This window comes from Vicia villosa, linkage group LG7 (genome assembly GCF_029867415.1).
Source record: "Vicia villosa cultivar HV-30 ecotype Madison, WI linkage group LG7, Vvil1.0, whole genome shotgun sequence".
In the NCBI taxonomy this organism is placed as follows: Eukaryota; Viridiplantae; Streptophyta; class Magnoliopsida; order Fabales; family Fabaceae; genus Vicia; species Vicia villosa.
Genome location: NC_081186.1, coordinates 1728487 through 1742956, shown reverse-complemented (window position 1 = coordinate 1742956; position 14470 = coordinate 1728487). Strand labels below are relative to the sequence as shown.

At 36.5% G+C, this 14470-nt stretch overlaps 2 protein-coding genes across 2 annotated transcripts; both read right to left on the bottom strand.

Annotated features, from left to right (window-relative positions):
- Positions 1 to 6345: 6345 nt before the first annotated feature.
- Positions 6346 to 9785, bottom strand: LOC131616894 (uncharacterized). Its single transcript, XM_058888341.1, has 5 exons — positions 9424 to 9785; positions 9088 to 9326; positions 8549 to 8990; positions 7549 to 8465; positions 6346 to 7460 (listed from the first exon to the last, which is right to left on the bottom strand). The coding sequence occupies exons 1-5, from the start codon at positions 9783 to 9785 to the stop codon at positions 6346 to 6348; spliced, it is 3075 nt and encodes a 1024-aa protein (XP_058744324.1).
- A 1229-nt stretch (positions 9786 to 11014) lies between these two features.
- Positions 11015 to 14010, bottom strand: LOC131616890 (uncharacterized). The gene is made up of 12 exons (XM_058888339.1): positions 13873 to 14010; positions 13123 to 13390; positions 12951 to 13020; positions 12739 to 12863; positions 12546 to 12636; positions 12305 to 12464; positions 12096 to 12216; positions 11862 to 11962; positions 11600 to 11770; positions 11469 to 11507; positions 11318 to 11371; positions 11015 to 11179 (listed from the first exon to the last, which is right to left on the bottom strand). The coding sequence occupies exons 1-12, from the start codon at positions 14008 to 14010 to the stop codon at positions 11015 to 11017; spliced, it is 1503 nt and encodes a 500-aa protein (XP_058744322.1).
- Positions 14011 to 14470: the final 460 nt, after the last annotated feature.

Genomic DNA, 14470 nt, shown 5'->3' with positions numbered 1-14470 from the left:
TGTTCTGAATAGGATCCTAATACGTCCTATTCTAAACAAAACACCGTATGAACTCTTAAAAGGGAGAAAACCGAACATTTCTCACCTTCATGTATTTGGATGTAAATGCTTTGTTCTAAACAATGGAAAAGAAAGTCTTGGCAAGTTTGATGCAAAAGCGGATGAGGGTATCTTTCTAGGATACGCTCAATCTAGTAAAGCCTATAGAGTATACAACAAAAGGTTACATATTGTTGAAGAGTCCGTACATGTTTCTTTTGATGAGTCTTGTCCGAAAGTTGTCGGAAAAGGTAGTGTTCTTAATGGTGCAGGTGTCTCAACTGAGAGTTTACTTAATGATCCGGATGCCAAGCTTGAGAAAGAAAAAAATATCCCTCTTACCCGAGAATAATGAAGATGAAGTGGATCAAACACCTAAAGAGAAAGAAGAAGATCAACCAAGCGAGAAGAGTGATCTTCCTCTTGCATGGAAATCTTCTAAGGACCATCCTATGGAGAACATTCTAGGAGACATATCAAAAGGGGTGACAACACGGTCAAGGATAAGTAACTTTTGTTTTTATTATTCTTTCGTCTCTCAAATTGAACCTAAAAACTCAAAAGATGCATTAGTCGATGAGCATTGGTATTTAGCTATGCAAGAAGAGCTAAACCAATTTAAGAGAAATGAGGTTTGGGACCTTGTCCCTCCTCCGCGAGACCATCGAGTAATTGGAACTAAATGGGTGTTTAGGAACAAACTAGACGAAAACGGTATCATCACTCGCAACAAGGCCCGTCTTGTTGCTCAAGGGTATAGCCAAGAGGAAGGGATCGACTATGAGGAGACCTATGCTCCAGTCGCCCGACTTGAGGCAATTCGCTTGTTAATTGCATTTGCATGTTCACAAAACTTTAAGCTTTATCAAATGGATGTTAAGAGTGCTTTTTTGAATGGGTTTATTAATGAAGAGGTCTATGTATCTCAACCTCCCGGATTTGAAAACGTTGATTATCCTGATTATGTTTATAAACTTAAGCGTGCCTTGTATGGTTTAAAACAAGCTCCTAGAGCTTGGTACGAGCGGCTTAGTAATTTTCTAACTAATCAAGGTTTCTCAAGAGGGAAAGTTGATACTACCCTATTCATTAAGAGACATGAAAAGCATTCAATACTAGCTCAAGTGTATGTGGATGATATTATCTTTGGTTCTACTAACATGACTCTTGTAAAGGAGTTTTCTAAGCTTATGCAGGGAGAATTTGAAATGAGCATGATGGGTGAACTAAACTACTTCCTTGGACTTCAAATAAAACAAATGAAAGAAGGAACGTTTGTGAGTCAAACCAAGTATTGTCAAGAACTCATCAAACGGTTTGATATGGCAAAGTCCAAGGCCATTGACACTCCTATGCCTACCGCAGTAAATCTTGATCGGGATGAACATGGTAAGCTGGTTGATGTAAAAAGGTATAGAGGTATGATCGGTTCCCTACTTTACCTTACCGCTTCCCGTCCCGATATTATGTTTAGTGTATGCATGTGTGCAAGATATCAATCATGTCCCAAGGAGTCTCATTTAAAAGTCGTTAAGCGCATACTTAGGTATCTTGTAGGTACAACTAAGCATGGCTTATGGTTCTCCAAAGGTAGTGATTGCTCTTTGGTTGGATATTCCGATTCCGACTTTGCCGGGTGCAAATTGGATAGGAAAAGCACTAGTGGAACATGTCACTTCTTTTCAAATTCCTTGGTTAGTTGGCATAGCAAGAAACAAGTGTCCGTTGCTTTGTCAACCGCCGAGGCGGAATATGTGGCGGCTGGTAATTGTTGTGCTCAAATACTTTGGCTCAAGCAACAATTACTTGACTTCAATGTCAAGCTTGATCATATTCCTATCTTTTGTGTTAACACAAGTTCTATCAATCTAACCAAAAATCTGATCTTGCACTCTCGCACTAAACACATAGAAATACGCCATCATTTCCTTAGGGATCATGTTGAGAAGGGTGATGTAGTGTTTGAGCATGTTGATAGCAAAAATCAACTTGCCGACATCTTTACAAAACCACTAGCTACCGAGCCCTTCTTTCACATCCGTAGGGAACTCGGCGTCCTTGATATATCGGATAGGTTGCAACTATGAGTAGTTGCATATGCTTTATTTATTATCATTATCTATGCTCTCACAATGTTTGAAGTGTTCATCAAAAGATATGTGAGGGCTTGTGTCTCATCTCCCTTGTGTAAAGGTAATATCGTTTCAACCTTAAAACTCACTTCATGGTAATGTATCACTATGGTAAAGTTGAAATATGTTCATCAATATGTTTAATCTATGCAAATGCCTAGTGATCTCTTTTGATTTTCTTTGCATTCAACATTTCCATATTGTCATGAACATTTTATTTGTATTTTGTGACTTAATTTTATCTTCTGCTAGACATAATTCTACCGTACTTTGTGTTTGTGTAAGGATTTGAATTGAGCTATGTGCTTATTCTCGTTTAGCTATTTATGTTATTTTGCCGTTTATTTTATCATTCAACATTGTTTTATGTGAATGAATGCTTTATGATTATGATTGCAAAAGGGCTTAGAAGTGATCAAAACTGAACTATGTTATTCCACCATATATGTATAATACTATCTGTCTCTTTTTGATGTTGTCAAAGAGGGAGAAAACTGAGTGAATCAGCAAGAAATGGAAAACACATGCACCAAGATAGGGGGAGCATACAGAGAGGGGGAGCAAGAACCTCGGTTAAGCAATGCCTCGATACAAAGATTCACAATTTTTGCCATCATCAAAAAGGGGGAGTATGTGAGGGCAAGGTGTAGTTTTCATGAGTCAAAACATTGTGAATCAACTACAACCCAAATGGAATCTGAGAAACCGAGCAAATGCAACTAAGACAAGTATCTTTGACCACAAGACATTAATAGGTCGACTCATGGATGCAATAGGTCGACCCATTGCAAGCTGATTCTGAAAGATTCCAAGTAAGGAGTGAATGCGTCGACGCATTACATGCATAGGTCGACGGATGGAACTTTGAACTTATCTCGGGTATGCGCACGCTGACCCTTCAGGTCGACGCATCCAGCTTTTGAAACCTCAGATGAAAAAGGAAAATGCGTCGACGCATGGATGGAGTAGGTCGACGCACAGGACTTTTGGGAAATCACGGGAATGCGCACGCCGACCCGTCAGGTCGACACAAGTGTCACACATTCCTCTTTTTCAGGTGCAACAAACTCAATAGGTCGACCTATGCAGAGAGCAGGTCGACCTGTCGCTTATTTATCTGGTTTTTCTGCTGTGTTCAAATTGGTTTATGCATCAAGTGTGGTATAAATACTCAAGTGATCATTCATTAGCAAAACAACAAGAAACGTGAAATATAGACTCAGCTTCTTCTCATCTTCAACCTTTCGCTTATTGATCGAGAATCACACATAATCATCTTTCTCAATCGAAGTAAGGAACGTGTGTTGATAAGGTTCGACGGTAGAGTTTGTCTTGTTCGAGATTCGACGGTAGACATTCATCTTGTTCGAGTGAAGATTGTTGAGGGTGGTTCTTGTATAAAACCTTAGGGTTTTTCCTTCCTCATCAAAGATTTTGTTCGAAGGTTTTTGACGATCGATTCGCTTTGGTAATCAATTCAGCCGTGCATAAGGGTTTGAGAGATTGAAGATCTACTCAACAAACTTGCTACAACCGGAGGATTGAGAAAGGAACGATCGGGGTCTTGATCGTGAAGATCTTAGACACTGACTTGATTCGACTTGAATCAAGGGGAGGATCGAATTGTATTTCAATTTTACTGCATTATTGTAGTTGGTGATTGGTACTTTCTATCCTTGTTAAACATTTTGCAATCAAATAAAACTTTCCTAATTTCATTTGAAATTAGGGGCAGACGTACTCCTGCGAGGACGCTAGAGGAACTGCCTAAAAAAATATCGTGTTCCTTATCGCTTTTACTTTATCGCATTTTCACTTGTTTTCGTTTATTTCCATTATTGAACAAAAACTAAGGTTAGGTAAAATATCGATCACCAAGTGTTCGATAAATTACTCAATCAAATTTGTGTTCATATTTTAGTGAAAACATTCACTGTGAGTAATATACCATATAGTGTGTAATTGAGACAATCGAGATATTCGTTAAAATGTAATTCATCACTTGTCATTCTCATCCGTTTGGTTTATTGCACATATCCGGTCCCTGTTGAATGCAGTATAGGGCAAGCAACAAAAAAGATTTGGAAATATTGATCCGAGAATTATCGTCCACAGAGATGGAGAGATGCCATTCAACAGTTTCTACGATTTCGAGCTCGGGATTGAATGAGCAAAAAGTAAACAAAGATATAGACAGGAAAAGAATAAACACATTCTTAGAAGAGAAATAACTTATCAGGAATGTAAATATATTCACTCTTCACAAACATACACTTACCGACCCGTTATACTCAACCTACGATACTCATCTATGTTATTACGTATCTCTCACATAAGCGTCCATCTCTGGAGCACAAACGAGATCATCTCACAACTAAGGTTATCTCTAACGCGAAGTCACGAGAACATCCGTATTCTCGCGTCGGCGATCTCTCGCGCGCCGCTCAAACACGAAAGCATTAAGTACGGATACAAACAGTGAATGTTAGCTCTAAATCTATCTCTAGAGTTCAGAACCAACAGATAATCATCCTAGATAAAGATTCGAGGAGTTTATCTCTAAAGCACCCCAAATCCCCAGCATAGAGCAAAAATCCAGGATAACATCAACACAGATTCGTAAAGCAAGTTAAATATAACATTATAATCGGTAAATATACATAAGATTCAAGTAAATATACAAACAAACCCAACCAAAGAGAAATACACAAAGAAGAAGAGAAATGAACCGAAAATCTCCCGGTTTGTCAGCTCCGTTTGACGCTCAATCCACCCCCGATCATCCTTATGCAACCTCCGAAGTTGTTTTCTAAGATAATTTTGATCTAAGAATGAAGTTGATGGTGTTGGGACTCAAAAATACCCAAACCATGACCTAAAAATTGTGTTTTGGCCCATTTTAACGAGCTGCTGTCTTAGCAGGTCCGCTTAGCGGACCCCCTCCGCTCAGCGGACTCAAAATTGCATCCAGACGCTGATTTGCTCCGCTGGAGCTCCGCTCAGCGGACCCCCTCCGCTTAGCGGAGTCTGCTAAAAATCAGATTTTGTTTTCGCCATAACTCGAGAACCGTAACTCCGAATTGCGCCCGGTTCGAAGCGTTGGAAAGCTTATTCAATGCTCTATCCAATAATGAATGAATTGAAACCAAAATGATGATTTTGGTCATCCTTATTTTGAGTCTTTGGAAGTCCGCTTGACGGTGGCTAAGCGGGCTTTCACCAAAATTGCGAAATCGAAGCCGTGTCTTTGACACTTTATTCCTCAAGGCTCCAATAAGCATGAATACCTATAAAAACAAAGGAAAAACTATCAAATGGTATAAAAGTATATGAAAATACAACTATTCACAAAGTATACGTATTTATACACAAAACGGGGAATTATTCAAACGGTATTAACAAAAGTATCGATAAGTGCCACTATTTACATACACAAAATAAGTACATTTTGGCACTTATCAGTCCCCGATAACATAATCATCTTAGACGATTAAGTGATTCAGGGAAGTCACGTTTCAAATAGCTAAAATTTTCTTAGGTCGAAAAAGGTGGTCTATTCACCCCCCTCTAGACCAGTCCTATCGTCTAACAATATTTAGTCCTGAAGTTGTTGTATTAATATTTAGAACTAAAGTTATCCTGATACTTGTATATGTAGTATGTAGTTTATTAGTATGAAAAATTGTATATAGTATGAAGTATGAAAAATTGAAGCTATATTAGTAATTTAGTATGTAGTATATGTAAAATACATGGTATGATACTGTAAAATACATGATACTGATACTTATATGGTAGTAATTTTAGTGTAAATTACATGTATGGAAGAGTGAATTATTTTGGTGTAATTAGTATGAAAAACTTCTTTTGTATGGTACTATAATATATGTATGGAAGAATGAATTATTTTCCTTTTTCTTTTTATTTCAGTAAATTTTTGTTTTATGGTGTAAACCGCGGTCCACCGAACCGATCCTAACAGCATTGGTTTGGTTTGGATGACTTTTTAAAAATTAACCGAACCAAACCGAACCGCATGCATTTTTATTTCGCGGTTAGGATGACTTTTATGCTCAAAACCGAACCAAACCGCACCGCGAACTCCCCTAAATTGAGCTATTCATACTGAATTTGAATTAATTTGATAGAAGTATGTCTTTAAAGTTTGATAGAACTATACATTTATGATGGTTTCAAAGTATCCTATATTCATATTTATGATGGCCTCTTTAATAGCACCTATATATTCTCTATCATCTTCCAGGAAACCCATTGCGAAGCATGCGTCCCTAAATGAGTCGTATTGTCTATCTCCGACCTTACGAATATCTTCATAATTTTTTAGTCCTTTCACCACTGTTAGCATCATCCTTAGATAATAGAGTTCCCCGGTTGTTGGTGGAACCCAAATGAGCCTTCCAATTGTAAAACCTTTTTTCCTTGGTTTCCATGAGCGCGTTTTCTTGACATATACAAACTTAGAAACAAACTGCCCATATGTCAATTGTTGTGCTTCCTCATACCGATCATTTGCGAGTAACCACAAAGTAAACATAGATTCAGTTATACTTGCTTTTTCTAAAACATTTTCCATCCTTTCAAAATCAGTGTAGTACAATGGCTTCTCACCGATAAGATGATAGAACATACGTTCAACAGCCGGTTTCCTTCCATGAATCTTGTAAGAAAATAGCCGCCAACATGCCTCAGTTGGTGATACGTATCTACAATCAAGGTATTCTTTAATCTCATCAATTACCTTATCAGCATTACTGCATGATGTTCTTGATCGCGAAACAGATGCAGTGATTCGGTCGTAACCCTTGTGAATGTATTTGAAGAGGTATTTGATTGAGGTGCTTTGGTTACACCACTCCATGTTGATGTGAGCATCATATTTAAGAAGTAACCTGGTATTATAGGGAACCACAAATCTGTTGTCCAAGGTAATACCGTTTTTAGTAATGGTAAAAGTTTGTGAACTTCTCTTGTAAACCGGGTAACCATCATGATCAACAATGGTAGTTTCATTGAACTTTTTAGGGAAAAACTTTGAACATCTACCATTTTTCATGCAGGGACATTTCGGTCGAGCAAGACCACATGGACCATGCATCATCTGTGTCTTAACTAACTGATACAGCCTAGGATGCAGTTGGGGATCCGGTATCTCAGCTGAAATTATTTTGTCAATATCAGGTGGGGTTGGGTACTTGCTTTGTGGATGTAAAAAAATGAGAATATGAGCATGTGGCAATCCTCTTTTTTGGAATTCTATAGTGTAGATGTCTGCAAACAAAGGTAATAATTTAATATGAGTCCATAAATAATAGTTATGAAATGGATTTAAAACAAATATAATAACTGCAAATCTTACATGCCAACACTTTTCCAAGAACATGTCGCTTTGTTATGTCAACCATCAGTTCGTCAAACTTCATTTTGAAGACCTTTGAAACTATGTCCGAACGATCTGCTGGGTTTAAATTCCTTTTGGATAGGTGACGTGTAATCTCAGGCCATTTAGGATTGCAGGTAAATGTTATAAATAAATCAGGGAAACCAATTGCACTGGAAATAGCCATTCCATCAAAATACAATTGATCCATATATCTCTTGCTACCTACAAATGAGGATGGTAAGACAACTCTTCTGCCAGTTTTAGAATGCGCTTGCTGCTGACTGCTTTCACATTGTTCATTAATTCTTGTATATTTCCCAACTCTTAGCTTGGATTGATTTTTTCTCAACCAGTTAAGTCGTTCTGATTCCATCATTGTATATCCATCCACTAAAAACTGTTGAAATAGTCTCCTTGAGTGCAGAAGTGTCCTCGCCTCATTTTTACGTTCTTGCAATCGGAAACATAGCCAATCTTTGATAGTTTGACGATTTTGCTTGGTAACCTGCTTTTCATGTTTAAACTTATGTAGTATATTATCTCTGTATCCATCTTCTCCGTATGGAAATATCATCGGATATTGATAGGATAGATAAGCTGAATGAAACTCATCTATCCGTTGGAGATGACCATCACGATGTTGAACAATGATGTCTCTCTTAGATGCGGTGTCCACGTCACCAACGATAAGAGCAGCAACTTCCGACACAGTTGGATGGTTATAGACACGACCGTTGGAAGATCTTTCCGAAATAAGTTTCAGTTTAAGATCTTGAAAACCTGTTTGTTTCATCATGTCCCTTGCCATTCTAAAAGCTTTGGCATGAGGATTATATTCATCTAACATCAACTTTAACTTAGTTACAATAGACCTGTCCACATTTTTGCTGTCCCTGTCATGAAAAATATGCCATGTTAATCTATAAATAAAAGTGTGCAATGTAAAGAAAAATAATGAGTTAGGTGAAAACAAAACTTGAAACATTTGATTCCGTTGTTAACTTCATTGTCCGTATCAAAAATATATAGTTGAGCATATTTTGGTATTTGTCCTTGTTCAGGAAGCAAACTTCCGATTCTGTGGCATGTTTGTCCGTGTAGTCGTAATGTTGGAGGACCTCCGCCTTCGTTGATGGAAGTGTCAAACTTCATTCCAGGGGATGTAAACGAAAACATTGCATTGTAGGTTCGTATGTTGTTTTGGAAATTATTTGCATCTTTCAAATTGGGATCGAACAGAAGAGTGTTAAGAAGTGGTGGTGGTGTTACCAATAATGGTGCAACAATTTTTCCTCCCTTACAACATAAACTGAACTTTGGTATAGTTGTATGTGTTGACTTCCCTTTACGCTCCTGATACCACATATAGGCACCACAGTGTGTGCACTCCCATACAGGATCTCCAATATCAGAGTATACTATATTTGGGGAAAAGGAAAAATTGTTAAAAATAGCAATCCACAAAAAAAGTAACATGAAGAATATAAAGATATGTGGATGTTAAAAAAATTTGACCTTCATCATGGGAATTCAGTATAGGAACTTCAGTTTGATCTTCATCTGAACCTGGATTGGGCTCCATAGCATTGTCCGAATCAGTTTGGCTGCAGGTATCATCATTTGAGTAATCAGCAGAACCCAAATTTGTATAAAAAGCAGAATGTGGGCTCTGGGACAAAACAGTTTGGGGTGTTGTATGAGGGTTGGAAGGTGCATTAACAATTGGTTTATGATGAAGAATGGTTTGATTGAAGCTGTTAATAAGATTTTTGTCTAAGTGGAAGAGTAAAGCAGGGTGTCTTAAGAGTGTTATTTCTTTTCAGAGGACGACTTGAAGAAGCTGGGTGAGACGATTTTGATGTAGTTGTGGGAAAAGGTGTATATTCCATGGAAGGCGTAGTTGGAATGGGAGTAGTTGTTGGGTTTTTGCTGAAATAAGGGTAAACATTTTCTTTATTGGCAAGGTGAATAGGAAGGATGTTTGTCATTCGATGGTTAGTTGAAATAGGACATTGGTGTTGGGTTGATGTAGGAGGTGTATTGACAGTATTTTCAAATGTCACAGAAGTTGGAATGGGTGTGAGATGCTGATGAGGGGATTGAGAGGAATTAACATTGGTGGAGTTGTTTTTCTTTGTGATCAAGCTGAGTCTTCTTCTCTTTCTAGCCAAGAAAGCCGGGCTTTGTTCCTTGGAAAAATGTGGAGGTTCCATTTATGCCAATATTCTTAGTGGTTGATGGTAAAATGTGGAAAAAAGGTTGTTAGAAGATGGAAAAAAAAGATGATGATGAAAAATAAGGATGAAAGAAATGCCTTGTAATGATACACGATTAAATCCATGTTAATATATGGAAAGGAGGCAATGGTGACAATGCAAGTTACTCAAATATTTTGTGTCATTGTGAAGGGAAAAAATGCAGAAGCTGTTTGTGTTATTCTGGTGTGAAATAGTGTATGCATACATAGTGGTGGTGATGTTGGAATGAACAACATGAAGAAGGTAACAGTGTTGGCGGTTGTTTGCAAAAAGAGAATATGAAATTTAAACTCTTGAAAGCATAGTAAATTGTTTAGTGGGGCACAGAGACGGGAATTGAAAATGTATGTGAAAAGTTTTGATTTAAAAAGCATATTTGTTAAACAAAAAGTCTGATACTTTAAACTTTGGAAAATTCGAATAAAGTGGGGCCATGTTATACTTTTTGTGTGTTGCTAGATACTCAAGTTTGCTGCATTGGGAATAGAAAGAGTACATTAAGCAGATCCCCTGATGTGCTTTGGTAAAGAGAAAATAGATTTTGCTCAAAAGGACAATTTCAGGAGTGGGGTCCAAAAAAACCAGCCTGTAGATTTCCATCAATTGACGTGAAGAGTGAGAGAAGTAAATGGATCATTTTATGCTTTAAGGATCAGGCATCATTGACGTTACTGTAGGGACCCTTTGAAAAGTTTGTATATCAAAGTATCATTAAATATTAATATAATATATATGATTATTTATTAATCAGAAAAGTTAATAAAGTCACCAAAGTTTTGAATCACCAAATTAACTGAAAGCTGATCTTGTGCTTTACTAAAATTTGGGTCGTTGACAAACTGAGTGGGGTCGTTGGCAATATAGCTTATTTTATACATCAGCCATTTAAACTCATATAATTTGTAAAAATGTTTTGATCTAATAAGAAACATAGATGGTAATATGGATTGGGAAAATAATTATAATTTCTTGATTAAATAAGCTGGAAAATATAAAGAGCATGAAGAATTAGTTATAAAGAAGAGGAATTACTTAAACCAAAATAAGCATTAATTATAATATTATACAACCATTGCTGCCCTTGAAAAGTAGTGATGTTTTAGGTGGAGAGTAAAATTCTAATAACTGTTGACTTAGGCAGATTACAAAAAGATAGTTTTCACTTGATATTAATGGAAAGCATGCTAATTCTCCAGTTTGATATGCTTTTTCATCTTTGTGGAAGACTGTTGTACTTCAGACGTCTGAGATAAAGGAGTAATGTCATGTGATTCATGTGGAGCAATCCGTTTAGCAGCTGAAGTTGGTGTAACAGGGTCCGGCAATGCATCAGATGTAATATCAGTTTCCTGATAAGAAGAACAACTGAACCATTAACATATAGCAGGAGTAGAACTCATTGGTATAATACAAAAATATCAGCGGTATAGCAGGAGTGGAAGTCACTGGTATTAGGTAGACAATACGAAATTGGAAATGGGTATTACCGGAATGATGTCCCAATCATCCAAATGTGAAGCCTCAGCAACACTCTCATTGTTCTTAGCCAATATAAAAGAAAAACAGTGATTTATTAAAGGAAAGAAGGATAAACCATAAAGAGAAATGGGAATAATAAAAATAAGTGGTTGAACATACCTGTGTTACATTAGGAGTTAGCATGTTCTGGGAATTAGGCTAATAAAAAAGGTAGAAACGTTAATGCCTGAATTTAAAACGTATATATATGACTATATGTATAATAATGTAGTCCAGCAAAAAACACGTACCAATTCCTGTCCAAATGAACGCAGTATATCCTTTTTTACAATGTCATCTTCAAATATAGACATAACAGACGCATTTTCCCAATCAGGTTGCCATTTGACCTTGAAAACCATGGTCATTCCAACTAAAGCATCAAGCGCCACTGGGAACTCAAGAGGGTCGGTAATACCAGCCTTTTATAAGTATGAAAGATGTGAGTCAATGGGTTCACAGATAATCGAAGACCATGACGTTAAAGCTCAAGATAAAGTAGCAGGATGAGACCTCAAGTAAATTAGTGCGCATCTGAGCAGCAGTGACCTTCAAAAGTTGAAAAGCTTCACGGTCCCATATTACAAATGATGATTTTGTTCCAGAATTAAAAACTTCAATTAAAATTTTATACTTGTAATACATTGAGGTGGTGAGGATGCAATTGTGTTGTGCACATAAAAATGTCATGGAATAGGTTGATATGTTACCTATAAATGGCTGTTTCTATTTTGTGGCGAAGACTACATTCATAGGGTGGTTCATTCCCTTTAGCAACCCTAGGACACTGATGACATGCTTGGTAATACCATCCACCTTGAGCAGCCTTGAGTTTGGTTATTGTCGCAACGGTAACACATTGAGCTAACTGACAATGAAACAATAGCCTTCTTTCATTAGGGTAGAGAAATAATATTTGTAAAAGGAATAATATTGAGATGAAAAGAAGTTAATACCTCCTTGAGTTTTACAATTTCAACCAAAGGAAGTACGGTTGCTTTATACATTAGTTTATCATAAAGAGTGTGTTGAGAAGAAGTTGAGTATTGAGACAGTGTCTGGGACTGCAGGCTCAAAGCCTGACTTGAAGATTCAGCCTCACTGATTTTTGGTAGGCTATAAATAAAATTAAAACAAATGAACAACACAGTAGAATTAAAGTCAATCATAGAGGATAATTGGTGGAAAAACTGATACCTTTCAATAAATTCTTTAATCTGAGGAAAGTCATCATTGAGAATCAACTTTGTAACGTTGAAGGTGTTAGAAACACATAATGGATACTTTCCTAAAAATGAAAAGGTAGATGAGAGTTATTATTATTATTGTATGGCAAACCTTTAAATAAACAATAAGTTCAATATGTTATGCATCTATATTAATCAGATACCTTCTTCCTTGACTTTTGCATATTGCAAAACAATAATGAGGGGAGTTGTGTCCTTTCTATTTTTACTGAATTCATGGAACTGCATTGCATATCCTTCCCACAAAGTGCAATTCAAAACGTTGTCCCTAAAGAAAATTCAATAACAGAAGAATCTTAGTATGACAAATAACAACAAAAACTGTTAAAAAAGAGTTGCATAATTAAAGACATACGACAAATATTTCAACGATAGATTGATCTGTTGTTTCTTGCCCCCCTGTTGTAGTTGGGTGTAGCCAATTTCTGTGACCATTCCAATGACATATGAGAAAAAAGAAACAAAACATAATAGAATAGAGAAACATGTTGTGCACATAAAATAAGGCTCAGTTAATATTTTCATACCTATTAGAACATCCTTTTTCCAATTCCCAGACATAATATCAGTGAAAGAAGTGAATTTAAGTGGCTTTGCAGGAATTTGATGTTTATTCTTGTCGGTAACAGATGTACCACCAGTAAATGTCAATATAAATTTATGATCTGAAGGCTTGAAAAGCATATCATTAAGAGAGACTTGGAAGTTTGAGATTGTATAAGTGTTGCCAATGGTTAAAAGTGAATCATAAGCCTGTTTAAAAGGATGTGGAACGTTGACATGGATGTCACAACCCTGTATAATAGACGAAAAAGCAGAGTTTCAGAGAGGAAAGGGAATATGGAAAAGGGAACAACATATGAACAAACTATTAATAGAGGAAACATGTTAGTTGTAAAAGTTTAAAAGATCAACCACATTAACCAAGTTTATAGTATCTAATCAGTGGTGGTAAAATCAGGTTTCCATTAAAACAGAAGTTAATTTTAAGAAAAGGTAAAACAACCACTACATTTGTATTTTAAACCAGATTTCACACAAAATGCAGGAAAAAAGTAAAAGGATAAAGAAAAGAAGAAAATTTGACAACCAGGTTGAAGCGCGTAGATCTTCATGTTTTGTTAAGTTTTATTGAAAGCAAAGTTTCATTAAACCGTCAGTTTCATTAAGCCAAAGCTTTAGATTTAGAAAACCATTAAGAACAAAAAAAATGAAGGATTCATGACAAAAACGCCAAACAGAAGTAGTAAAAAAAAATGGCAGATAGAAGAGCTTACATCTTTATCAACGACAACCAACTCAAAATGTTCCTTGTTCTTATTGAGAACGGTCCATTTGTGATGTATAAGAACATCAACTTTCCAAAGCTCCTTCGTATTGTTAATGTTCTTCACCAACTCAAAGGGTCTAGCCATTTAGAATCCGGAAAACCAGAAAAAAGGGTTGTATAGTGAAGAAAGTGTAGATGTGAAAACTGAAGAAAGAGTTTGGTGGTAGTTAGGGTTGTTCCGGAAACAAAATCTATTTGTGAAAAGTGAAGAAAGAGAAGAGGAAAGAAAGAAAGAGAAGAGGTAAGTGACATTACAACCTGCAAACAGTGTAGTCATTGGGAACAACATGACTGAGTACCTGTTATCCAGACTCACCTTTTCTTCATTATCCGGTTCAAATGCAACCAATATCCAAAAAGAATAATATTTTAATACAGCTGCATGCAAGGATTAATGAAACAGACCGTAAACATGGAAACTAAATGGGCTAATGGGCTGACAAATCCTTACTTTGGACCACAAATACCCCCATAAGTGAGATTTGTCACATAATTAACCCAGGGTTAATATGTCTTAACCAGCACATATTCCTTTCTTATATTAT